Source organism: Paramormyrops kingsleyae, chromosome 2 (assembly GCF_048594095.1).
Source record: "Paramormyrops kingsleyae isolate MSU_618 chromosome 2, PKINGS_0.4, whole genome shotgun sequence".
In the NCBI taxonomy this organism is placed as follows: Eukaryota; Metazoa; Chordata; class Actinopteri; order Osteoglossiformes; family Mormyridae; genus Paramormyrops; species Paramormyrops kingsleyae.
In genome coordinates, this window is record NC_132798.1 from 20288656 (window position 1) to 20316385 (window position 27730).

Sequence of the window (27730 nt, forward strand, 5' to 3'; positions counted from 1 at the left end):
CCCCCCACACACACACACAGAGTCAAAAGCTGAAGGCAATCAGAGCTCCAATCGCAATGAGCTGAGCCACATCCAGAAGATCCCTGCATGATGACCTCTCACCAGCCCTCATTGTTCATATTAATCCTGTTTTCTGTAGATCTGAATCATTCTGTTATGTAAAATTGCTAATTAGTTTACTGAACTTAAAGCAAAGCCTCGTCGTCTTGCGTAAATGCTTACGTAGCACAGGGCTGCACTGAGCGTGGGATCAATCCCACAATGCACAGGGAACACCCTGGATGTCAGGCCAGTCCATCACTAGGTAGACATATTTACATGCTATGGGCAATCTAGAATTACCAGTTGGGCTAACTGCATGTTTTTGAACTGTGGAAGGAAACGGTATAGTACCTGAAGAACATGCCAAGTTCCCGAACATTCCGAGGCAAAGCTGTGAGGCTACAGTATGTTAGCCAGCAGACAAGCCCCTTTTTAAATCTTAATTGGTGACTTTTTGGGCAGCAAAGTTTAAGTCGAAGTTGGAGTTCAGTCGAAGTGACGATCGCCACAGCGCTATGATGCTATGGGCTAATGGGTCACCGGGTGCTTAATACTGGGGCCTGTGGCATGCAGACAGCTATGAGTCAGTGTGAGAAAGCAGGCTTGGTGATAAGGGCAAAGGAAACCTGATATTCACCCAGTACAGTCTGAGACACTGAAGCAAAAAAACAACCAGGGAACAAGAGGCTTCACAGCCTAGGAGCAAACTAGCAGACAGAGAACATCGTCCATAAGTTCACCAATCGTGGGTTTTGAAGCCTCATCCAACCCAAACACTCCCTTAGCCATTTTGAAAGATTAGGTTAGACGCAGATTAATAACACTACGGAGCTCTGAGGACCAAGCTTAAGGCGACTCTGTATTTATTTTTTCCAACTCTACCAATTGTCCCCTGTTAGGAATTCTGACCCAAAACTGGCATAAAACACATGCATGACAAAATGACTATATAGCTATCACTACAACGCCACCCCCGTAACCCTGGGGGTGCTTCTGCTACTGCCACATTCTCTAAAGGACATGACGTGAATCACCCATTAGTAAGAATGGGTTTGGCTAATATGCAGAAAAATAATGGAAAATCATCAAGACACATCAGGCCCCAGTCAAAGCACTGGGAAGCATGTTTAAATCCTACTGGAAATCTGCTCAAACTGCAATCAGAGTGCTGAGAAACCAGGAAATGCATATATGTACACACACACACAGACACACACACACGCACACCAAAACAACTCCTCTAGGCCTGACTCCCCTAGGCCGGACTCTCAGATTGGCTTGGTTGCTCTGCATCTCGAACCCGGAGCTCACATTGGGCACGATCAAGAAAAGGTTTGGTCAACCTGAGATTTTCAAAGGAGTCTGTGACTAATACCGTTACAGTAAGACTATAAAACCAAACAGCTTAAATACAGAATAGTCATATAACTATTGATATACTGTATGTTTTTAAGGTATGTATACATTTCAGTGGTCTTCCTCCTTGAAAAAGTCCATACAAATAATCGGCCTAAAGACTGCAGTCTTTGCCGTCTCTTTGAGGAAGAATCAAGCGTATGCGGAGAGCGATGCTCCTAGACTGTTGTCCGTTTCCAACCCAGCGGACTTGCTTTCCTGCTGCCTGGCTCTCCTGGGGTCTCCACCCCCGAAACGTTGCCGAGGCACCTCCAGGGCCCATTTCCACACCTCCCGCCTCACATTGAGCGAGGCTGTGGCTTCATTGGCCGAGAGTTCTAAAAGGGGGAGGGGCTAGCTAATGGGCACTCCCCTTCTCGCCTCTTATCCCCCCCAGCTTCGTCGTTGCCGGGGGCTCTGTTTCACGGCGTCCCGGCTAAGTGGGACGGTTTTAAAGTGGGACCAATAAGTGCTGGACGAGTGGGTCACATGAGGTCATCATAATCTAGCAGCTTGGAGTGCTGGCGGGCTTTCCATAGGCGGAAGAGGCGGAAGTCGAAGTAAGTCTCAATCATCTCCTTGCCTGGGGAGACAGCAATGGGGAGGGGTCAGATCAGATCACATAAAGCCCACTAATGTCATTGATCCTGTCCCACAAGATCTGCGCCCCCCCAAGGTTACATTTTACTTCCAAACTGTCCAGTAACTTTTTCCGTATCTTCTCTCTGACGTTTGTTGACGTGGTGGCAGTGAGCGTGATCTCTGGAGCAGTAGCAGCATGCTTATAAGGTCCATGACACGGCAGAGTGCTGTGTTTGTGATCATAAGGTCATTGGTTCAAATCCTAGTGTCAGCAAAGTGGTTTCACCGTGGGCCCTAAGCAAGCCCCTTAACCCCCGGTTGCTCCATTGATGTTTGACCCTGCTTTCTCAAAAATTCATGTCACTTTGGAGAAAAGCATCTGCTCAATAAATAAAATGCAAAGCAGTTGCTAGACTACATGAGATGTGGGTCATTCCCTTAAAGTTTCCAGCTAATATGGTTTCCCCTTTTTTACCACAGTAACACTAGAGCGGTGTTTATTTTACCACAGTAACACTGCCAAGGTGTTGTTTGCATCATTATATTATGTAAATGCTGGAGTAAATGTTGGCATGTTTTAGGAATCTGTTTGCGACTAAAGCAGGGCGTCTGTGTTCTCTGTTCAAATCCCTGACAGTAAATAAAGTTCCTGTTTCCCCTTGCTTTAAATAAAAGTTATACTTGGGAGACAAAGTAAGATTGTGCTTCCATCTTTACTGTGGCCTGACAAACGCTAGACTGTCCTTGTTGGCAGTAAAAACTGTGTGATATAATTAGGAAGAAGAGTTCTTCCCTGTAACTTTTATTGCTAATGCACTGGTCTATGCCTCCATAATTAACGCAAAGAATCTGTAAGTAGAACATTTCAGCAATAATGTAGCCAATAGTTCTCCAACTTAGCCATGTTCATGTGGGTAAGTTGTCTGTGTGCCTGAGGTGAACGTCTCTCGATCTTTGTGCATCCATGTCTACCATTAAAACATGCTTTTGGGAGGGCCCCTGTACTTTGGGGGCCCTCTGCTGGCCACATACAATAAGTACACTGAATCTTAAATTAGCTGCTAACCAGCTAGCTAGCTACAATCTGACTCTACTAGCAAGCTACCTTTACGTTATATGCAACCATGAAGCAATGATGTTGGAGGAGCACCACAAAAAGCAAGAAAATGAGAGACATGAAGTCGTTGTTTCTTCACAAAAAACAATGAAATGACTGATGAAATGAAATGAATGACAGCAAACTTTATGAACACAGACAGGGGGGCAGAAATGACAACCCCTCCCCATCTGTGTGTGCGTGCGTGTGTGTGTGAGCGACACAATGTCCCCATAACGTGATACAGTAAGTATCCATTTTTTTTATAAAACTCTATTTTATAAAAATCGGTGACTGCTATGAAAAAACTAAAAATGCAAAAACTCTTGTATTTTGTTAGGTTACTTATGGTTATGGTTAGGGCAGGGTAGGGGTTAAGGTTGTCATCGTTAGCGTTAGCATTTTTCCCATTGAAATGAATGAGCGGTCCCCATAAGGATATGTTTACCCTACATGTGCGTGTGTGTGTGCGTGTGTGTGTGCATGCATGTAAATGGTAAATGGACTGCATTTATATAGCGCTTTTTACCAAAGCGCTTTACAATGTACGCCTCACATTCACCCATCCACACACACATTCACACACCGGTGGTGGAGGCTCTGCCATGCAAGGCGCCAACCAGCTCACCGGGAGCAATTTGGGGTTCAGTATCTTGCTCAAGGGCACTTTGATGGGGTCAGGAGGACCCGGGGCTCAAACCTGCAACCCTCCGGTTGCCGAACGGTAGCACTACCTCCTGCACCACCATCGCCCCCATGTGTGTGTGCGTGTGCGTGCGTGTATGCGTGTGTGTGTGTGTGTGTGTGTGCCCGCTGCTCACCCTGCGCTGACAGCTCCAGCGGGGATTTAAACTCCACAGAATATGGCTTCATCAGATTCTTCAGGTTCTGGAAAAGCTGTAAGTAGACAGTGAGACAGTCCAGTTGAGCTTTGGTGCTGAGCTCTGTATGCTGACGTCGGCCCCACTGACAGGCTGAGCTTTCAGCATAAGCGTGAGGGGGCCGTGCATGTGCTGTGAGTATGGAGGCCTGGGCTCTGCCGCTGGGGGCAGCTCGGAACTCAGAAACACAGGAGAGAGTTCTGATTGGATCTGGATGGGCCTCAGCACTGACCAGGCAGCTGGCCCGCGGTACCTTCTCTCCGTTGGCGTTGCCCAGGACGTAGCAGCCCATGACGTGGATCAGGTTCGGTTCCGGGTTCAGTTTGCTCATCATGCGGCTGAGGCGCCTCCAGAAGCTGCAGGCGGACAGGCGGCGTGCGTTACAGCGGCACGGAGTGCTGGGCAAGCATGCAATTTGCCAGGGGTGGCCTGCAGAGGGCGCACTCACTTAATCATGTCCTCCTCTTTTACCACCTTCGCGAACGTGGCGACCTTGTTCTTCAGCAGGTACAGATGCCCGGGCCCCCCCTAGGCAACATCACAATACAATTTATTTGTATATAGTGCCTTTCACAAGACAGTTGCCCCAAGAGCAACTTAAGAAGAGTATATAGTGATCCTCACGAACCTACAGATGGTCCACATTTTTTGCTACCCGCAAGCTCCCAAGGAGCAAAAACGGGTAACTGTCAGCGGGTCCCCGAGGAGTGGACTGGGAAACATGCATTATTAGTACATGGAAGCAGGAAAACCAGAAAAAGCCAGAAGACAATGGAAGAGAGGAACCAAAATGGCACGCTCCTGTCTCCACAGTCAGGAGGGAAAAAACTCTGACATTACTGAAAGCATCTCAGTGTATTACGACATTCGCCTGCCCCTGCAGCGAATCACGACTCCCACCTCGAAGCTGAGATGATTTTGTCATGGTAATACCCAGCAAAGGAATCAGCGGGAAGTTACCCGGCTGCACCCAAAACATGTTTCCAATTTATCCACCGACACAATGAAATAAATAAATGCACTGATATGTGTATAAAATAGTGTTTTAAAACTCGAAACTGCACATTTCCCTGTGGAAATGCCCCTGTTAATGGATTGATGGAATTCAGGCTCTTTATTGTACAAACACACCAGAAATGTTTGTATTTTGTAAGACAAAACTTACAAGACATACAGGACAAGAACTTCACAGAACAAAAATAGGAAAAATAGGAAAACACGTGAGAATTCAGAAGACAGTACCTCTTTATTAATGTTAAAACCAAGCTAACAGAGGCATGAAATAATCTGTAACTTGTGGTATAAATGTAATACCTTCCACTAATTACATAGCTGCTTACTAAACTGCCTATGTGACACATGTAAGCACACTAGTGAGCACACTGAGAGTGAACGCCTCACACCACTGAGTGGAGTGCTTTGCTTCTTAATCCAGGGAGATCACACTCACACACTTTTGCTGAAGTACAGCTGCGTGCCATTTACTGCAGAACAGGTCCTATAGCCCTCGGCCTCCCCCCCCCACATTGGGCAGATTCCCGCGCCCATCCCCCGCCATCTCTGCCGGGGATTCTGCACATTCCTCATTAGGGAAAAGCTCATTTTTAGCTCTGTATATAGTGCCTATCGTCGCAACCCTCTTTCTGAGATATGTTCAGATGTGATTTAAGAAATCACGTTTTAGTTACCGCTCAAGCCTACCAACAGAGATCCTGAACTCTGAACATATTTTCATTTGATAAATGTCAGTTGGAGCTGCTAATCCTCTCCGGCTAAAGTGAGTGCCCAGATGCTTCTGCTGTTGGTGTGTTCCTGCCGACGGTCACTATGTTCTGGGATCTGCCCTTCATAATTCACAGATGGCGGTATAGTGAATTTTTGGTGAAGCAAAAAAATCTATGTCATTGTTAAAATATTTAATGTAATGCCATTTTTTTCTAAGAAATGACAGTATGCTGCTCCACAGCACAGAATAAGCCGCCTCTTCAGCTCCGACAGCGTTATTGATACGGAAACGACTTCCTTTTCATGACTCCTTATCAGCTGGTATGCCTCCAGACTTCTGCACTCTCATCTCTCACCTGACAGAAGATTAGCATCTTCCAGATCTTGCAGCCTCGCCGGTAAGCAGTCAGCTTCTTGTCTATCTCCTCTGTGGAGAGAGAAAGCGAGAGGGATAGAATCACACCTGTACACAGTAGCCATAATTGGAGGTGTGCTATGCATTATGGGAAAATGAGTCCAACTGAGGAGCAACATTCCAGCAACACAGTTTTCATCTTTGTTAGTACAAGAGATATAATATTTATGGATCCACCATGCACAAATTATGAAATTATACCCTACAGGGGTGTGTACAGGGGTGGGGCCACAGGGGCACTGGCCCTAGCTGAAAGCTGACTGGCCTATGGAGTGCTCCCTGTCGGCCCTGTTCTCTTGATGTACACAAAACTTGCAAAATCAAGACACAGAAAAAGTCTTGTGTGGCTGTACTCACCCAGAATGTCATCGAACGTGGCATGCTCATGGTCCTAAAGAGAAAAGGGTAGGTGAGTCCGCTAATTTGCTGCTGTTCTCAGAAACTGATCCAGACTTAGGAGTGGGTGTGGGGGGGGGGGGGGGCTAAGCAGATACTCACGTAGAGGATGGGGATGATGGATGAGTCACCCCGCCGGATGATGTTTGGGATGTACTCTGCCTTTGGGACCTTGGAGGAGATCAGCTAAGGATGGGAGAGAGAGCGAGAGCAGGTTCACCATCAAGCCATCCATGGACTATGACTGGAAAGCGCAATGCGGACACCCACAGCCACGCCATTGGTGCTGACGCGTCGTCAGTATAGCCCTGTCACTGTCACTGTCACAGCTCAGGTGCCAACTGCATGTCTAGGAGAGGCATTGAATTGAGACAGTACACGCTACGCGAAGGTGCTTTAAGAAGTAAGATGTTTATGCTGTCGGAGTGTGCTATCCTTACGTTACGATGTTATGTTATGTTGGAGCTATATGGGCCAGCAGAAGGTCCCTCACAGCTGGTCACCCCGATGGGCCAGCAGAAGGTCCCTCACAGCTGCTTGCACTAGAGTACAGGAGTGCTTCCTCACCATTATTTTTGGGGGGATGAAGTCATCTCCCTGGCAGTCTGCCCTCTCCACCTCCCTCTCCTGCTCCCAGTCCAGGTCTTCACAGATCTCTTCGTTCAAAGCCCCTGAGGAAGACTGCAGGTCCCCGCCTTGGGGGGGGGGGGGGGGGGCAAAATCATGGATTAAGGGAATAGAAAGGTGAAGGGCACTCTTCTACAGAAAGGGAGGGGAAGGGGGAGAGATTCAGGGAGGTGCTGTGAGCCATGATTGACCGAGCGGGCAGTGGGCACAGGGTCCAGGATGGGTGGCACACGGTACTGAGGGGATAGGATGAAGATGAAGCGGCGTACCAGAAATGGGACAGACACGCAAACACAGACACACAACCATGAACACGTGAATACGGACATGCAAACGTGGACACACAAACACGGACACGTAAATAAAGGCATGACTAAAAAGCATGATGTATCCATCCCAAGAGAATGTCCTGCTGAGATAATGATTCAGTCTCGCAATGGACCAACACAGAAATGCTGCATTTAGCTGCTGCAGTCGGGCTGAGCGACACAAAATTGTGCTAAAGAGTGAAATTTAATTTCAATTTTTATGACATCTGCTCCCGCACTTTCCACAGAATGGACTGTGCATGTATCATGTGACTGCAGGTGAGCCGTGAAGGTGATGTCACTGTGATGTCACTGTGTGCGTCCCTGCATGTGTGCGTGCCTGACTGTGTGCTGCGTGCGTGTGGACTCACTGTCTCTGGAGTCGTGCAGAGAGTCGGGCTTGATGGGGGTGGGGTCACTCCAGGAGCGGCTGAAGCTCTTCGCTCTGCGGTCGGTGAATGCTGGCAGAGGAGTCGGGGGTGGGGGTGGGGGTGAGTGAAGAGAGCGTCACACAGGGCTCCTTCCACACGATCACGCACACGTTTGTCTGCTCCCCCCTCCCGGACAGGGTCGCACCTCCTCGTTCCCCTGGCCTTGGCCTTGGTTGCCCTGACAAAGCGGGTGGGTGGGGCTCTGACACCTTTATCCAGAGGCCTCCTCATCAAACATATGCCACACCCACCAGTGACATCACAGCACCTGTATTTACACACTGCCCACTACAAGAAACCGGACAACAGCACAGACAAGGCGGCAACACCTAATCTCCTAATATTTTAGTTCCCGTTACTTTTTTGGGACTAATGCCAGGGAAAATGAGCGAAGACTAAGGTCATTAACATAGTAAACGGAGCGTAATCGTTTCAGGTGGCTGGCTTGTTGACTCGTTGGATCATTTCCTTGTGCTTGTACATTGATACGTGTGAACACGCTGACAGATGTGCGCATGCACACGGCAAACACATCACAGGCATGTCGATGGAGGTGAACACAGTGGAGCGGGCACTTTGAGAGCCTCTCGCGCCGAGTGACTCACTCTGAACTTTCATCCTCCGGCTGCCCACCATCCTCAGGTGCTTCCGGAAGTTTCTGAGGGGGACGGGGAGACAGTTAGAGGGACAGAAAACTAAAAGGAGTGGCATGCACAGATGTAACAAGCTGTGACCCAGAATCCTCTGACCATGGCTCAGCATTTACGGGTGTGGTTCTGCATGCTAAAGATGAGCATTTGAAGTTACACAGCACAATGTTCTTCTTTTCCAGCCTGATGTTTCCTCCACAGCTGTTACATTTTTTCCCAAAATACTGCTTTTCAGATAAAGGGGAACTTTATTATCAAAACAAACATCAAGCAGACAAAACTAAAAAGACCACAAGAAATTGAAACAAAGGCAGGTAAACAACACTAGAACTAACTGGGACTGAAACAGAAGAGCAGGGTAACACAGACCTAACAAACACTGAAAACAGGCAAACACACTTCAGCGCCTTTGTAAGCTGGCAGACGAACAGGGAACGGGCAGACAGATATATGCACACAAGTAACAAGAGCTAGACAAGGAACAGGTGAGGGTCACTGACAATGAACCAAACACTTGGTAGTCGAACACTAGGAAATATTACTCATACTATAAAGCTAGATACACACAGAGATAACCAAGAATAAAAGTACAAAAAATTCAGAAATTCATGAAGATGGTAAATGTGCTTCTGGCCAGCCTGAAAACCAGAATGATTAGGAACCTCCTCGGCCCAATCAGCCATGCAGCAGCCCATGGATTAAGGGAACACAAGGAACTGTGAAGGGTGCTAAACATACGGAAACAGAGAAAAGGACATGATGGCCAGCGACACCTGCTGGCCAAACAGGGAAAGTACGGACAAGACAGGGTCTGATCGTGACAGGGCCACAGTGGATTCCAAAGCAGACGTGTGAGCTCGGATCAGAAGGATCATCCTCAGCTGGTTGTTTTATGAATGTAAAGCTCCAAAGCTGTGTTCCCTCTCAGTCACTGTCGTGCTTCTGTCTGAGTGCACTCACACAGACCTCCTCACTGGCAAAGCCCTTTTGTTCTGCAGCAGGGGTGATTTTTGTAGACCTTGAGGGACTGGTTGGCACTGCACACTTTACAGACACACGCAGTGCCTCCCCCGCCTCGGTGGCGCTGTGCTCCCGGCTGCCACACACACACACACAAACACACACATGTAGGGTAAACATATCCTTATGGGGACCGCTCAATCATTTCAATGGGAAAAATGCTAACGCTAACTATGACAACCTTAACCCCTACCCTGCCCTAACCATAAATAACCTAACAAAATACAAGAGTTTTAGTTTTTTCATAGCAGTCACCAGGAAACCGGTCCCCATAAGGGAAAAAAAACGGATATTTATCATGTTATGTGGACATTATGTCCCCATAAGGATAGGTAAACCCGCTCACACACACACACACAAACACCCCAGACCCCGGCTTCCTGAGGTTACACCATCACTGCACACCTTTCTATCTGCCATCTTGCCTTTTACAGGTATTCATGCATCTCTGCGTGTGGGTAGTTCAGCCCCTCCCCTTTTCAGACAGCAGCACCTGTTTCCTAATTCCCCCCACCCCCCCAAAGTCAGATGATTTTATGGCGGTTATAGGGCGGGAGGGCGGTGTTCAGAGGTAGAAGGATCCTCCTGCTTCATCCGAAAGGGCAGCCAGCCCCAGTAGATCACAGTGGGAATCAGAAACAGGCGAGAGGCACAAAAGGATGAAATAACTAGTGATTCCTCTTTACCGTTTGTTGTTTCTACTGCACACCAGACGAGGCTGTTGGTGCAGATGGCAGCTCACATCGTGTTCCTCTTATAAATACTACATTTTTATAAGCTTTTCATTACGGCAAAAACAGAAACTCATTCCACATTGAACTAGAAGCACTAATTATACAAGGCAAATGTGTGCCTCAGCAGCGAGGATGCTGTTTTTGTCATCGGAAGGTCACTGGTTCAAATCCCAGGGTTAGATGAGTGATGTCACTGTTGGGCCCCTAAGCCCCAGGGTTCCAGGGACTGGCTGACCCTACTTTGGTTGTATGTCACTTTGGATAAAAGTGCCAGCTAAAAAAAGAAACATTTTCTAATAAAACCGATGTAGTTCTATGCTGGTTTAGGAAGCGATACAACAGCTGAGATATTAGAAACAGCTCACTGGAGAATGTTTCTCCGTTCTAAATATTATTTTATGTTTTTCAGGACATTAAAGGCACAGTGCAAAGGCATTTAAAGGGGACACCATAACTAGAGACGCCTTGGTTGGTGCCATGTATGATCTAGGATTAATTATGCTGTATACACTCATCCACTTAAAGTAATAGTTACCCAGCATAGGCATGGTGTCTGTCCTCCTGCACTCCTGTATTTATTTTGGTTAATTTGGGTCATAGTCTATGAATACAGTCTGTGAATGCTTCTCTGTAGTCTGTGAATGCAGTCTGTAAATGCTTCTCTGCAGTCTGTGAATGCAGTCTGTAAATGCTTCTCTGCAGTCTGTGAATGCTTCTCTGCAGTCTGTAAATGCTTCTCTGCAGTTTGTGAAAGCAGTCTGCAAATGCTTCTTTGCAGTTTGTAAATGCAGTGTGTGAATGCTTCTTTGCAGTCTGTGAATGCCTCTCTGCACTTTGTGAATGGTTTTGTATCACATTTGTGTGCCTGCAGCACTCCTCGCTTGGAAGGATACAACATACAGAGCAGTGAGCACAGTCATGACTTGAGCATCCAGCAGTTATGGCAATACTGATTTCCCTGAGGACTTTCGGTCTGTACCTGCATAGAAGTCGTGAGTATTTGTCGTTTCTGTACCCAGGGTAGCCTTCCCCTGCCTGTCCCCACAAAGTCATACATCTGCCTTGAACAAGTAACGAGGCCAGCTAAATATCCCGCAGTTGAAACCTACAACATTCCTTCAGGTACCAGTCTATCTCTAGCGGTGTATCTGTCTCCAGGGCAACAGTCTACCTGTCTCCGGGGCAACCAGGCACAGACGTCCACTTCCCTACCGGTCCAGTCCTGAAGGATGCAGCCACACATCCAAGCGGGGGCTAAGTGGCGGAGCCCAGGCCTGGTGACTTCACACAGCACCGGGGCATCGAGCTACGCACATCGGCCGCTGATTTATTGGCCGTGAGGCTTGCTTATTAAGGCAGTAACACGCCGCCATAAAGTGCGACTCGATGATTGATGTGCAGCACTCTCCAGTAGCCTGCTTGTCAAATAATGCTGGAGATTGATTTACGCCACAATCCACCCTTAAGGAGTCACCCGAGATTCTCAAGCCCCCAGCGTGGGGTGCAGACGCCTTGGCTGTGACTGCGTGAAATGTCAGGGGTGAGGGTTCTAACAGGACACACTGCCTTTCTGTGCATGCCGTCGCCAACCACTCTCTGTCTCTCCTCTTTTGGTCAGTGACACCAGGATGCCCTGCTAGGGGTTGTTACTTTGTTAATGGTGGTGGGGGGGGGGGGGGGTTGCTGGGGGGTGGAGCTGAGGATGACATTAGAGGCCCTGAGTGGATGGGACACATCAGAGGACAGGCGTGAGTATGAGTGTGAGCATGAGAGTGAGTGTGACCCTGCATGTCAGCGTGTGACTGAGTGAGTGTGTGAATATGCATGTGACTGTGAATGTGTGTGTGAGCATGAGTGCTGAACCAAAGACAGACCACATGCAGCTCAGATCACCCTCCTGTTTGGTGCTTAAGCTGAAGGTCCCATTAAACCAGTTTATGCTGCTGGGTGACAGAATAGGTCAGATTACACCCTGGGTCTTGAACCCACAACCTTCACCTGTCACATTAATTAATTTATCTGGGATAAACAGTTAATAAGACATGCATGGAGACTGTGAATCAACACTGATTCAAGTATCATGTCTAACACAGGAAGGATTCCCATCCACTTATTAAACAGCCTCTTTAAGCAGTTGTCTAGAAAAATCCATAACTGGGTTAGTATGATACAACTGACTCTGCTGCTGGTCCAACAGTTATGGAGTAACTACGGCCCTCAGTAACTTCAAACACTCATCTTATGCTGCGGGGGTGGGGTGTTGCTGATGGGAGGAAGGAAGGATGCAGCAAGGGTTTATGGGTATCTGCAGTATTTGTGAAATGATAAAAAGTGGTACTTACGATATCCTTAGGGGCAGCAGCAGGAGAGAAGCAGAAAGAGAACACAAGTCAGGCATCTCAGAGAGGAAACAGCCATCTCTGACTGGCTAAAGTGAAGATGTCCACATGAGGAGAGAATGGGGCAGGAAGTGGTTATGGGTGAACAGAGGTTCATGGCCACATGGGGCAGGGGCGTGGTTATGGGTGTACAGGGGGCATTGTCATATAGGCAAGAGCGTGACTATGGTTAAGCAGGGGGCATAGTCACATTGGATGGGGGAGTGGTTACAAGAGGGCAGGGGGTGGGCAGTGCCACACAGACACATCATGTGCCCACCCTTACAGACCAAATATGGCAATGCCCGTGGAATGGGGAGGGAGGGCAGGCACGAGGAAGGCCGGGACAAAAAGGGATGAGTGATGAAGAAGCGAGTTTGAGGGACATGAGGTGAACTCCAGACCGAGGGGTGCTGTCAAAGGCAGAAAGCGAGATCCTCAGGGGGCTAGGGTGTGCAGGAGTGTAATGAAGGCTTTCAGGAGAAGGTGATAATTAAGCAGTCAGCAGTGTGTGAGGAGAAAAATGGGCCTGCCATCGGTATGCAAATGCCTTGGGGGCACTGCCTGCTTGCCCCTAGGGGGCAGCACGGCAGTTATCCTCCTGCTACCTCTCTACTCCAATGGACACTTCCGCCCTCTGCTTTGGAAAAAGCAGGAAGTGTCATAAAAAAAACCCAAAAGAATGTGACACTTGACCAGGGAGCAGCACAGCTTGGTGAGAGTACAAGATCTGGCCCGCTGTGGTCCAGGACTCACGCCTGCATGGTGGTGGTCGCCGTCTGGAAGTTGAACATGTTCTCCTTGGGGAACCAGCTGTTCACTGTGTCCTCTGGAGACAGGGAAGAGAAAAGTGAGACGCCACCCTGAGGAGAAAAGATCAAATCTGCCACCAAGACGGAGGAGTAGCAGTAAGGAGCACATGGCCATGTTCCCCTGTCCTCGGCGGACATGAGGTCCACGCTGTACATCCTCCCCAGCTGATGGCACTACCTGCCCCGCCAAAGGCCCCCCCACCCACCTCTGTCCTCGGCGGACACGCGGTCCTCGCTGTACATCCTCTCCAGCTTGCGGCGCTGCCGGCCCCCATCTCGTGGGCAGCTGTCCAAGTCCAACGAGCGCTGGCTGTGGGATGGCGGGCGGCAGCAGGCCTCGCAGTCAGGGCTCTGCTCCTCCCGGGACCCCGCCCTGCGGACTGCCCACTCACGGATGTTGTGGTCGCTCCCCGAGCTCTGCAGGGGCTGCGATGGCTGGTTGCCGTGGTGATGGTGGTGGCTGCGGTGATGGGTGGGCCGGTTGTGGGTGGGTCGATGGTGGCCACGCCCCTGCTGGAGGGCAGCGTTAGCCAGAGCTGGGGTTTGGCTTGAAGGGGGCCCCGCCTCTTGGCTCCCCTTCAGTACTTCCAGCTCCAGGCTCTCCTCACTGCCTCGATCTCCCAACATGCCTCCTTCGCCAGTGATGGTGTATACACGGGGCGACTGGACAGTGCCCTCGGGCCGCTTCTCTTGCTGCTCCTCGATGGAGAAGCTTCGATCTAGTGGTAGGGGGCGCCGCAGGGACGCGTTCAGTTGCGAGTTGCCTGGCTGCTCCTCTTTCTCTGGGCTGGGCTGCACTACCTGGGAGGGGCGCGGCTGAGGGTGGAGACTGTTGCCGTGGGGACAGGCCGCGTCAGGCGATTCCGAGTCTTGGACCACTAAAGTGTCGGACAGCAGGTGGTCTGGAAATGGGAGAAGATTGCAGATCTTTAGAGATGAAAGCGAGACTGAGGTCTTAGATGAAAGAGGAGATTAGGGAGGGTCAGGGGCAGATAACGAGGGCTAATAGTCACAGAGTGGAGGTGGAGGGGAAGGAGGGATTGGAGGAGAGACTAAGGGAGGGGGATCGGCAGTCTGACCTGATCCGTTGTGGTTCTCTGGGTTGCTGTGAGAGAGGTACTCTCCAAATGCTCTGGCTGCTCTAAGGGGGATAGAGAGAACATTTTCATCAGAAGGCCGGCTCACTGATCTTGCGCCCCATTACACTTGTCCTCAAACCCACATCTCAGTAAACATTGCCTCATTTAGTGGAGCACCACGTTCTGTCTTCATTGGATTTCCTGGGCACCCTTATCCCTAATACGCCTATCAGTGAACCCCCCATTTCATTTTGGGATACCACTAATCTCATTCTTTCTTTCTTTCTTTCTTTCTTTCTTTCTTTCTTTCTTTCTTTCTATCTATCTATCTATCTATCTATCTATCTATCTATCTATCTGTGTCTATCTGTTTCTATCTATCTATCTATCTATGACATGTAGGACTAAATAAAGGAACAAACAAGTTAAAATGGATAGAGAGCAGCCTGCTAAGCCGATCCCTTCCAGCGCAGTGAGAGTCCCCTGTGGCAGTAGCAGTGAGAGTCCCCTGTGGCAGTAGCAGTGGCAGTGAGAGTCCCCTGTGACAGTGGCAGTGACAGCACTGGGCTGTTTGCGAGCTCCTGGAAATATTACCACCATTTACTGCTATGCCAGGGGGCTTGGGGGTGCCCATGGGGGCATGCAGGAATCACAGAGCCGCTCCATATAGCTAAAGGCAAACTGAGAATCACAGGCAGATGCTTTCCAAAAATTTCCATTATTGTGGATTTCATTAAATGTATTTAGCTGACATTGTTATTTATCCAAAGCGGCATATAACTGAAAGCTGGATCGAACAATCCCTCAAGCAACTTGAGGGTTTAAGGGCCGCACTCAAGGGCCAACGGTAAAATCACTGTGTGGATTTGATACAGGAACCTTTCAATGACAGGCACAGTGTCCTAACGTAAAGTTTTTAGACTTTTTGTTAAACTCCAAGCAATGTTCTCACTGTAAATACTCTGTCAGAACTATTTGAAGAATAATGAAGATGAAAGAAAGTTGAAAGTGACGACCTGGTCAACTGACATGAACCTCATGGAGGTGATCTGGGATGAAAGGAAAAGAAAGGTACAGCTACACATGGACCGAACGGTCAAGACTACACATGGACAGAAAGGTCAAGACTATACGTGGAGAGAAAGGTCAAGACTATACATGGAGAGAAAGGTCAAGACTATACATGGAGAGAAAGGTCAAGGCTACATATTGATTGAAAGATCCAGCTACACACGGACAGAACGGTCAAGACTACACATGGACAGAAAGGTCAAGACTATACATGGACAGAAAGGCAAGGCTACACATTGACAGAAAGATCCAGCTACACATGGATAGAACGGTGAAGACTATACATGGGCAGAAACGTCAAAGCTACACATGGACAGAAAGGTCAAAACTACACATGGACAGAAAGGTCAAGACTATACATGGGCAGAAAGGTCAAAGCTACACATGGACAGAAAGATCAAGACTATACATGGACAGAAAGGTCAAGGCTACACATGGACAGAAAGGTCAAGACTACACATGGACAGAACAGTCAACACTACACGTGGACAGAAAGGTCAAGACTACATGTGGACAGAAAGGTCAAGACTACACGTGGCCAGAAAGGTCAAGGCTACACAGTCAGCCATGCAGATCATTAGTCGGGACTTTAACAGCAACTTTCAGAAAAAATTCCTTGATACTTCAATACTTGTAGTGCCTCGGGTTTGTTCAGCTGTAGTGTAAAAGGTGGCAATTCCCAGTCTATTTAAGCTAACTATTCAGCCTGTTTTCATTATATAGACAGAGGCTCATTTATTTAATATTTTTCTGCAATTAACTTCAATTCTGTACATTTTTTTCTTTTGTATGTGGCACTGATAGAGCTTAAACTAAACATTAAAAGAAACTTTGATTGGCGGTGTTTTAATTTACAGTTACAAAAATAATGTTTTTTATAAGGCTTTATTTTCCCTTTGCACAAGGACATGCAGAGGTGCATTGGAATTCTTTCATTTTCACATATCCCATCATGCTCCAGTGTCTGCCATCCAGAGCCAGTTTCCTGTCACCCCTCACTGCCCTCCCCCCCGGTTTCCAAGCCCCCCTGTCTTAGAAAATCCATTAGTTCTGAGCTTTGGCAAACAAGTGACATACCATAATGACCATAATGGCAGTAATCAGAACTGCACTGTACCTTTGTGGGGTGACCCACCAGGACCTGGATCCTAAGAAACAGAGAGACCAGTCTCCCATTTACCGGGAAACATGGTACAACAAGGAGAAAATTACTTGAGAATGGGTTTGCCAGTCGCACTCCCATCTGCCTCTGTGGTTGTGAGTGAAATCGACAGTATTGAGCAGGGGAGCCTGCAGCTGCCTGTGATCTGGCCAAGGAACAAGCCAAAGGTCAGGTGACCACTAAGATATCAGAGTAGGTCAAACATCAAGTGACAGGAAGTGGTCGAAGGAAGCCATAGGTCAAGTCACAGGAAGAGGTCCAAGTAGGGCAAAGGTCAGGTGAAAGGACGAGGTCAAAGTAGGGTAAAGGTCAGGTGGTAGGAAGAGGTCAGAGACTTAGAGGGGTTCAAGCAGGCCAATGGTTCAATGAAAGATTTGTCCAAGTATGTCGGATGTCCAGCGACTGAGAATGATCCAAGTGGGCCAAAGGTCTGCTGAGTGAGGGTGGGCCAGAGGTATGGAGGCAGAAAATGGGTCATTTAGGCCACTGGTATCAGGACTAAGAATGGGCCAAGTGGGCCCAAGGCCCAGTGACTGAAAGCAGCCCATTAACTGAAGGTCTACAGGAAATGAACTGAGCAGGACACAGGTCTGACAGCGTATGGGCAGAGCAGGCCAAAGGCAGACAGGAAGGCTGGAGAGGAGCATTACTCGTACAAGGCTGCTGGTGATGTCAGGTTTGGCCACCTGACAGCACCTACGGAGAGCTTTCAGAGGAAAGTCCAACAGACTTATGGGAGATATCTGCCAGCTTTTTTTTCCAGTGTAACTACATACTGAGCTAACACAAATTGTTAAACCGTGCATATTCCTATCAGCAATATCGAATCAAACCAGTGGCTTGGAAATTGAAATCTACCATTACAGCCTGGACAAATTAAAGGGTTCAGATTGTGAAATTGTAATGCTGATTGATCTTTTATTCCCTGAGAGGGTGTGCTGGGGGGGGGGGGGGCTCTGTACAGTTCTGACTGTCCCGTGCTCCCATCTGATTGCCCCGTTCTCTCAGATGCTTGCCCCGTGCTCTCAGCTGATTGCCCCGTACTCTCAGCTGACTGCCCCGTGCTCCCAGCTGATAGCCCCGTGCTATCAGCTGACTGCCCCGTGCTTCCAGCTGATAGCCCCGTGCCCCCAACTGATTGCCCCATGCTCCCAGCTGATTGCCCCGTGCTCCCATCTGATTGCCCCGTGCTCTCAGCTGACTGCCCCGTGCTCCCAGCTGATAGCCCCGTGCCCCCAACTGATTGCCCCATGCTCCCAGCTGATTGCCCCGTGCTCCCAGCTGATTGCCCCGTGCTCTCAGCTGACTGCCCCATGCCCCCAACTGATTGCCCCATACTCTCAGCTGATTGCCCCCTGCCCCCAGCTGATTGCCCCTTGCTTCCACCTGACTGCCCCGTGCTCTTGGGCTGACTGCCCTGTGGTGCTCTGATCCCTGGGGAAAGACACTCCACATGTCCTCATGTGGGACCTGCCCTGCCAGCCTTCATCCATCTCCTACTATGTCTACTACGCATCACTGCGTTGGTCATCATGCTTGAGGCTTCTTCTAAGAAGAAGATCCAGGCTTGAGGGAGTAAGGTCCCGTTTGGAGAAGGGCCAGGGCAAGCACTGCAGGGGCATGATGGGGGGCGAGGGGAGGGGGTGTCAGTGTGGTGCAGTTAGGGAAGTCGAATTCCACACCCGGCAATTGCAGTTGATGGAGAGGTCATGTCTGTCGCCTGCTGAGGTCGTAATTCCACAATGAATGGCTCTTTCTGATTGTTTCAACCTGTCCCCTGATGACCATTCAAGAGACCATTGGCTGACAGGTGGAGATCCTGGAAGCAGGCCGAGCCCTGACCCTAAAAGCAAAAGCTGCCACCATACCTGAGACTCAGGGCATGTGCATAGATGACCCAGAGTAGCAATTTGCTCTTATTATATAAATGAATTAGTTAGCTCATTATATCTTTGGTAGGGAGCTTGGCAGGTTTTCTGTGGATGTGTACCCTGTTTTCCCGGCCGTTAGGTTAGGGTGACCTGCTTTTCCGTCGTCTTTTAGAATTCAGGCGCTGCTCCAGCTCCACTTTGGTGTGGATGACGCAGGTCTACAGGGGGCCTCGCTGTGAGTGTGGGGGTGGGGTGGAGCCGGCCCTCCGGGGCACATTTATGAAAAGCAAACCAACACACAGGTTTGAGAGTCAGACAGTGCCTGGAGCAGTTAGGGTCTAAGGGCCTTTTTCAGGGGCCCAACGGTGACATCACTCTGCTGACTCTGGGATTTGAGCCGGCAACCTTCCGATCACAGGTGCCCTGCCTCCCCGTGCCTCAGAGTGAAATGGCCATGCAGATGTAATGGGCTGTACTCGCCAGAGTCAGCATTCCCCCAGTTGTCCTAGGAAGATGCACGCGTTTCGAGGTGTAGCTCACACCTGCCCACGCAGCCCAGCCGTGCAGATGCATGCGTGACCGTCGGTTGGGTGCTGGGGGCGCGCGGGGGCTGAAGGTGTCATTAGCAGAATGCCATCAGCACACCACAAAGACTTTCGTGATTAAGTGTGTTCGCTAATCATGTGCAACTTTGGAAGTCGGCTGGAAGTTGGGCGTAGGCCAAAAACCCCTCACACCGCCCGGGGTGGGGGGGGGGGGCGCAACTCTAGCATCACTAAGGAAGATCATCATGGCTGAAGCACAGAAAAACACAGAAAACACACAGGTCCTCTCTGAAAGACCCTGGAACCCCCCTGGCACCCGACCTTCCCTGGCCTCCTCCCCCAACACTCCCCCTGGCACCTCCCCCCCTAGCACCCCCCTCTGGCACCCCCACCCCAGCACCCCCGCGGCTCCCCCCTCAGCTCACATTCCAGGGTCTGGCTGTGATTGGTGCGGAAAAACCTGGTACACGGTGAAGACGCCAAGACCTCTGATTAAAAACTACAAACATATAAACAGCCTGAAGAGATGAAAAGATGGTGGGGGGAGGGTCTGTGATTTTATGGAATGACTGTGCCTCCACAATTACACAAATAATCAAGCTCTGAGCTGAAAACGATATATAGTGCCTTTGCAGCATCCACAGGCGTCATAGTTAGACCCATTTAAAGGTACTTCATCCAGGCAGAAAAGGAGAATGTTCCGGTAAATGTTCCTCCCTCGGCTTGTGGACTTCTGTCTACCCGTTGGGTCCTTGTGCAGTTTTCTGGGCATGCACGTCCCGAACCTTCCGGCTTGGCCCCTCCACCCACCTCTCCCCCATCTGTCTCCTCCCTGTGTCCCCCTACTGCCTGTCTCTCCCACCTACCTCTCTCTGCCCTGTCTCTCTCCCACCTGCCTGCCTCTCTCCCATCTGTCTCTCCCATCTGTCCTTCTCTCCCATCTCTCTTCCCTGTGACCCCCTCGCCCTGTCTGTCTCCCACCAACTTGTCTCTCATTTGTCTCTCTCTCCCATCTCTCTCTCTACATCTCACTCCCTCTGTCTCTCTCCCTACTACTTCTCTACTATCCGTCTCTCTCCTGCCTGTCTATCTCACCCTCCCCTCTTCTGTCTGTCTCTCTCTCTCCCACCCTCCTCTTTTCCATCTGTGTCTCTCCAGCCCACATCTCACCCGCTTCTCTCTCCTCTGTCTCTCACTTCTTTCTTCCTTTCTTTCCTGTTTTCTCGAGTCCAGGCTGAAATGCTGACACACCCGTGGACTGAACAGACACCACAGAAAGACGACAGGCTTGATAGGACTGTGGAGCAGCCCCAAATATTCATCTCAGATGGGCGGAACCACGGGGGGGGGGGGGGGGGTATTAGCAAGATCATAACCATACAGGCCAGTTTTTGGAGGGGGGGGGCACCCTGAAAATCAGGAAGTTGTTGAATAGATGGCTGGCTCAGAAACAGACTGACCCCGTGCTGGTGCTACAGCCCAAAAAGCAGCAGCACAGATATATCAAGATCAGGGAAACAGGACAGTCGCATGACCCCCACATACACAATAACACATTCTAGCATCACCCACTGCAGCATACTGGGCTGTCATTTTTGCGTCTCGTTCCCACTCTCCCTCCTCCCAGACGCCCTCTGGTTCCCATCACCGCTTTTGGAAACCCACACAACTCTGTCTCGCCTCCCTGCCTCTCCGGTGCACCTAAATTGGCAGAATTTTAGCCTATTCTGAATGGAAACGCCCGAATCCCATCCACCGCCTGACGACGCTCACAACACTCCTGGGTTGCTAAGCGCCAATGATACAGACACCATTATTACACCATTGATGAAACATGATGTATTGCTGTCATTTCTGCCCTAGTTACTGAGCTGAATCCTCCCCTCCCCCGAGTCCCGTACTGTATGTCCCTGGGTTCAACATGCAGTCCCATAGGCTTGGGGGTAAGTCCAACAGCTAGCATTTACCACCAGCCCCCTCAACCCTGTGGTACCACCTCTGAGTGTGCTCCCTACAGGCCAGTGGGGGAAATGCACAAACAGCTGTACCCCCAGGGAACATCATGCTGCACCACCCGATGACATCCAGACGGGTGGGTGTCCATGCAATCACCCATCGTGACAAGGAGGGGGTGTGTCTCTCCACCCCAATGCCTCGCTGCCGTGTCGACGGCGTGATCACTTGACGTCTGAGCCGCCCCCACCCTCTGTTTCATCATGGGGGGGTTATCCTGTAATCAGGGTGATTACAGCTCATCCCTGTCTGATCCCTCTGAGAGCTTTCAGGGGGGGGAGGGAGCAGGAGAATTAGGGAGAGACAGAGACAAAGTCCCGTAACACCGTCTCTACCCTGCGGCTCACATCCCCAACCAAGAATTCCAGAAAAGCCTCTTCTCAGCACCGTGCCCCATCTGGCTGAGCGGCGGGGTGGCGGAGGGTAGGGGGGCCTGTCCTTGTGCCCCCACAAGGCTTTGCTGGCTGTGCCACACTCCTGAGTATAAAAACCCCACGTCCTATAAAAGTCAGTGTATTTCGGCACAACACCCATAACCCCCCCCCCCCCCGCCCCCGTTATTGTCTTTTAAAGCCTCCCGTGATGGATGTTCAGCTCCAGGTCTATCATCTCCAGGGGATGACCAGGAAAGCTGTCTGGGGCCTGAGGCCCAGGTGGGGGGGGTCAAAAGGAGTTGTAAGTTATGGGGGCCCAGCCTGGGAATGACGACGATGAACCTGTTCAGCCCCTTTCCAGAGCCCAAGTGATGTGAAACGTGAGAGGTGTGCGGCACAGCCAATCTGGGTCTCCTTCCGCCACCCGCAGCCAATGGCAGCCCAGCAAAGCCATTAGCCCTGGTCGAACTCACTGTGTGGTTAGTAGTAACTCATTATCCTTCAGATTTTAATTAGCTTATTAGCTGTAATGATGCCTGAGCTTCCCAATTGCAGAGATGAGTGGCCCTCGAAAGCAGAAGGAAGATGCTCCGCGTATTCCGAGGGGGGGGGGAGGGGGCTTGTGAAGTCCGCCCCCGCAGCAGCCCACTCCCAGGACCTGGCTACCAAAGGGACAAGTCACGTCGCAGAAGCGGGTTTTTACCTGGTATGACAACCCAGTAGTGGAGTGTGAAGGAGCCACTTGGGTTCGCTGTGACGAGTCGCGGCGACGCTGCATGCTCGGCTCGTAGGTGTCGCACGGCCTGTGCCTAAACTTATCTGCGCTTTCTCAGTTAGGCCCTGTACAGAGGTGTTACTTATTTATGAGAGCCTGTTTGCACATTTCCTGATGACTAACTCCTGCCATAAAAATAACGAAAGTTGCTGTTTTACATCCCGGCGATATTCCGGATTGTAAAGGGGGGCGCGGTCGCAGCCTTGTGGGTCACACCTGACGGGCCGAGCTGAACCGGGGTTCGCGATGAACCGCCCTGCCGTTACTCCTCAACCGGAAAGCATGAGCAGTGGTCTGTAACAGGGCCCGGCCATGGTACTGCTATGGTGACATCACTCATGTCCTGCGTATAGCTATGAATGGCAGAAGTTTCTCTTTAATTTCTCTCGGAGTAACTACATTCATTACTATTATCAGTTAGGAGATCAGAGTTCCTGGTTTGCTGGACTGTGGGTGCAGTGCTGTGACAGTCAGAATCACTCACAGTCAGAGTCACTCACAGTCAGAGTCACTCACAGTCAGAATCACTCACAGTCAGAGTCACTCACAGTCAGAATCACTCACAGTCAGAGTCACTCACAGTCAGAATCACTCACAGTCAGAATCACTCACAGTCAGAATCACTCACAGTCAGAGTCACTCACAGTCAGAATCACTCACAGTCAGAATCACTCACAGTCAGAATCACTCACAGTCAGAGTCACTCACAGTCAGAATCACTCACAGTCAGAACAGGTATCACGGACGTCATCTTTAAGACCCCAGAATCTTCACCTTGTCAAGCCCCACCCTATCTGGAATCCCCCAGCATGCATTGCAACCCCTGCCTGCCCCCCCCCCCTCATGCACCCCACCATTATTGCCATAGACTTACTGCACTTCAGTTGACACACTTCCTGAGCTCAAGATGGACAGCAGACTTCTTGTTTGCCAAGAACAGCTACAGAAGTACCAGGGCCGATTCTAGGGGATTTTAGGTGGGAGGGCACCCCTAATTTTATCATTTGCCAGTGAGTTCCAGTGGAGGGGGCACTCCAGGGGCCAAACAGGTTTTAACTGGGGCAAGTACCCCTTTGGCCCCGCCTCTGTATTTACCCCTGTGAAGAACTATGTTGTGTTTGAGGTGAGGGCCATGGTAGGATTGTAGTGATATACGCTTCCTCTCCTCACACCCTAATCCAGTGCCTGACTTCAGATAGTCCTGTTAACACACAATTACCTCATATAAACATCAAGATGACAGGCGACTGGAAAGGAGCTACGAATATGAACCGTAAATGTGCAGATGGCAACTCTGTTTCAGCGATCTATATTACTCCGTGTTTTACTGATTTACTACCATTCGCACTAAGATCTCATACGGCTATTAAATGGATTATTAGCCTACCATTAATAATCTCGGTTACCATCGTGTGGAAATCAAGCAAAACACCTCTGCGAGTCAGATCTGTGGGATACTATAGAAGGCATCACACTGTAGCATTGTCTAAGGTTAGAACTGCACGCTTTGCACAGACACCCACACGTCCACTCGATACCTAATTAACATGTTAAACAAACCAGCATTTATACAGCGCTGGAGAATTTACAGAACGCGAAATACAGTAGATTAATCATTCCTATTTGCTTGTTTTTTTTTTTTTAAATATGTTTTAGCCCTACATGTTTTATTCGACACATATTTAATGTACAAGTAACGAAATAACGATATTAATAAAATGAAATAATAAATAGGCGTAATTACTAAAATCTAAAATAGAGCAGGTGCTTCATGGAAAACCGCTAGGAAAAAAATAATACGACATTCATATTCATGATGTTTCTAGTCAGCTCTGTTTATAAAGCGCCAGTCTCCACTGGCCGCCCGTCTGCCAGCTTCAGCCGACGGCCGCTCTCCGGCTACTCTGCTGTACTGCGTTCAAGCACACGCTGTCCACAGCACAGGCACGTCCTGCTCCTCTCCACGATGTTCTTTACGCTGGTTTTTATGTCACATTATGCTCAGATGCCCACAACCACATCCACCGAGACATGATACATATAGCCGCGTGTTTATGTTAAACGCGCATATCTTAACATGAGAAATAAGCGCACAGTCACATCTGGACCACCTTCTTAATTTTGCAGGCGAAAAAATAAGGTTGATGGTTTGATACAGTCTCTGACTAAGTGATCAGATGAAGCCTGATTCAGAGAGAAACGGTAATAAGGTGCATGGCCAGCAGAGGGTGTATTAGTTAGGGAAATAAATGATCTGCAGGGAATTGCAGATTGCAGGTCCATGGTGTCGTCGCTGAAATTTTACTCGCAGTGTGTGACCGACAATACAAACAGTTTTCCCCTGAAAACTGCTATTTGCCTAGGCTAACCTAATTGTTCTGCTTCCTTCCAACGCTCCACTACCAGAACTGTAACTCAAATTAACACAGAGACTCAGTCAACTAAAACTGATTAATGTATCGATAGATATTTAGTTGTTCTCAATGAATAGTTATACGAAAGCACTATTAGCCTACACTGCGACACAAAAGGGAAAATTGCTCTGTGCAAGCAAGTTATTCCCAAGTGTGTCGAGGAAGCAAATCCAGTCACGGGTAAAATACATTTAGGCCACTAATAATAAATTGTCCGAAATGTAAAATGTTCCGGTGAAATCCGAAAGGCATCTTTATTTTATTTTTGTAACCTACTTTTTGCATGCGATTATTCAACTGAAAGCAATACATGTCATTTTCAAACACAGCTGGCATGCCATAAATATATAAACATATTGGTGTCTGCGACATTATCTAAGAACTCGCTAACATTAATGATTAATAAGTATTTTGTCACTCCTATCACTGCCGAGAGCACCAAACAAACAACACTGACAACACCTTTTATGTATTAAAGAGTTTTGTGACACCCATTATTGTCACACACACGATCAAATGGCTAAATGCATCTCTGATGTTTTCTGGATGCAGGTCCTTTTTTTACGGGATCGGATGGACTCCTTAAGCACCCCCTCCGTCCTGCACACCATAATCCGGCACGATGGTGAACACGAGGCGATGCAGGCATGTCCCGAACAGAGTATATGACGATGTGTAGATCTTTAATTAAAAGCTTCTTTCTCTACGACGCATAGGGACCGTCTAAAAAATCATAAATCAGTCGATCAACGGCACACGGCAATTGCATTACAACAGAAATAAAACAGCCAAGACACAAAAACTAGAAAAGGAAGATAAACTTTCAATTATACCTGTGACTGGGTGCGAACGCCGGTTTTCAACATCAGTTTAACGGTGAGTAGCCTATATTTTATATATAAAGATGTTTAATGAGATTTACAGCTACAACATCAAGATAGACAGATTTGCATTCATCATTTAGGGCCTACTTTGTTAAGACTACTTCGGGAAGATAAGATAAGATAAGATAAGATAAGATAAGATAAGATAGACTTTATTGATCTCAGGGGGAAATTATTGACGTGGCCCACCTAAATCTTAATTGAACATTCCCCTCATGAACACAACACACACCCAACGTGTTTATTAAAGATCTTAACACTGTCCCACATTAACATCAACTGTTTAAACCAATTGGATATAAGAACCACTTCCATTTTCCACACAGGACTCTGCCTTTAAAGCTATTCCCGTAAGTTTGCATTTGGCAGAATACAGTGTTACATGAAAGCGGCAGCTCACTGCAAATGGTGTTTAGGAACACCAGGTGTTTGGCAAGAAAGCTAGAAATAATGAAAATACGGAGGTGTCACCAGCTTTCAGTGAGATCCATGGAACACGCTGGAAACCAATTTTATATGTGTGTATATTATATTTTACACACGCGTCACGTGGTGTTTCTAAACACCATGTGGTTGTATTGCAGTACAATTGCCATCAATCCAGGCTTTCTATGCATATTCTATCTCTGTATTAGCGCTGGAAGGGGCCTCTCACTTAAAGGGGCCGTTGTAATACTTTGCTGGGAATTTTAACTTTCGTGCACCGTAGACACGATTACACTTATCAAATTTACACTACTCTACACTCTGCGCCCTATAAAGGAATACGTCTATGTTATGGGTAATGTATGCTTTTTACGATACGAATCACGAAGTTGTGCAGGCCTAGTTTTAATAATCAAATACAAAATATAAATAAATACCAACAGTCGAACGCTCATGACCTGTGTCTCTTCCCCAGATTACACCCGATGCGCGTGAAGGAGGTAATAAACGAAGCAAGCGGTCTCTTAAAATATTACTTTGTTCCCAGGGGTCAGCAATGGTTACGATCAATGGAAAAGGACATGCATCTTTTTTATTGCCCTGCGTCTCTTAATATTGCATGTGCACGCAAATAAGCAAGTTTTCGGGGTGCCAAGCCAACGAAACAGTTTAAATCACCTTAATAAGCCAAAAGATGTAGCAAATTAAATTATGCCGAATGATTGTATATGCTCAAAAACACATATAGCGTCAGCGCCATACATAGGTCATTCTTAATCGGAAAAATATAACAAAATAAAAATTAATAAAAATAAAACCCTAAAATAGTCTCACGAGCATCGCAAGCGTAACACTACTGTACTGAATTAGGATAGGTGTAATGCTTGAGAGCTTTTTAGTCTCCTAACTCACTCTGGATGGTGTTGTTTCACGGGTAGAGGGGTCAGCACACTGCAGCTCGCCCTGCTGTCAAACGCACGAGCGTTCCCGCCGCAAACGCATACAAGCCGCACGGCGCTTTAAGCGCGGACTAGGCGGCTTCTCCGCATCGCCTCCGCAGGGTTTTACACGATCCGGGGGAGCGCATGCAGCCTTCCTGCGCTAAAGTGGGTCGCTGCTGCTGTCAGTATGCCAGTGCCTAAGACCCCCGCAACAGCACCCAGGCGATCCGCGGTACGCAGCCCCGGCTGGAGACTGACCGAACTTTGGCTGCCACGGAGGATATCGCGTCGGTCCTCAGGTTCTTCCGTTTGGACACAGCGGTTCCCATGCTGGAGTGGAAACGGCGCTGGGGCTGGAGCTGCTCATTCCAGGAGCGGAGATCGGGAGGAGGTGTAGAAGAGAAGGATCATCGGCCACCTCCGTCGTACGACCGGAGGAGAAACAACAAGTGTCAGGAGGCAGGGCTAATTTGTACGCGATGTCAAAGGGACAGGTAGAGGTAGGGGATTGGAGACCGAGCGGAGAGCTGTCCCACCATCACCACCCCACCCCCCCATCCGGACCGCTAGTAAATGCGATGAAGTCAATGAAGATCGAGGAAGGAAAAAAAAACACACACACACACTGGGATGCGCACATCGCCAAAGAGCAGCCGTCCCTTCGGCTTCGCTTTTCTCCTCCC

The 27730-nt window shown here is 48.9% G+C and overlaps 1 protein-coding gene across 2 annotated transcripts; it reads right to left on the reverse strand.

Moving 5' to 3' along the window:
• Positions 1 to 27730, reverse strand: LOC111858659 (NMDA receptor synaptonuclear signaling and neuronal migration factor). Of its 2 annotated transcripts, XM_023840599.2 has the most exons (15): positions 27306 to 27730; positions 14572 to 14633; positions 13699 to 14394; positions 13437 to 13509; positions 12645 to 12650; positions 8504 to 8556; positions 7839 to 7928; positions 7100 to 7227; positions 6635 to 6718; positions 6494 to 6527; positions 6078 to 6148; positions 4445 to 4524; positions 4250 to 4352; positions 3937 to 4012; positions 1 to 2020 (listed from the first exon to the last, which is right to left on the reverse strand). In XM_023840599.2, exons 1-15 carry the CDS (start codon positions 27374 to 27376, stop codon positions 1923 to 1925), a joined length of 1725 nt encoding a protein of 574 aa, XP_023696367.1. In that variant the 5' UTR covers positions 27377 to 27730; the 3' UTR covers positions 1 to 1922. The 2 variants fall into 2 exon arrangements, with proteins under 2 accessions (XP_023696367.1, XP_023696368.1); XM_023840600.2 differs by lacking the exon at positions 7839 to 7928.

What these genes read in the sequence shown, in the direction of transcription:
- LOC111858659 (XM_023840599.2), bottom strand. Translation starts at nt 27,376, where the DNA reads ATGGGAACCGCTGTGTCCAAACGGAAGAACCTGAGGACCGACGCGATA. An exon ending in CCATCATCCCCATCCTCTAC is followed by an intron (nt 6,528 to 6,634) that starts GTGAGTATCTGC and finishes TTTTCTCTTTAG; the next exon opens with GACCATGAGCATGCCACGTT. An exon ending in GCAACGCCAACGGAGAGAAG is followed by an intron (nt 4,013 to 4,249) that starts GTACCGCGGGCC and finishes GTCTACTTACAG; the next exon opens with CTTTTCCAGAACCTGAAGAA.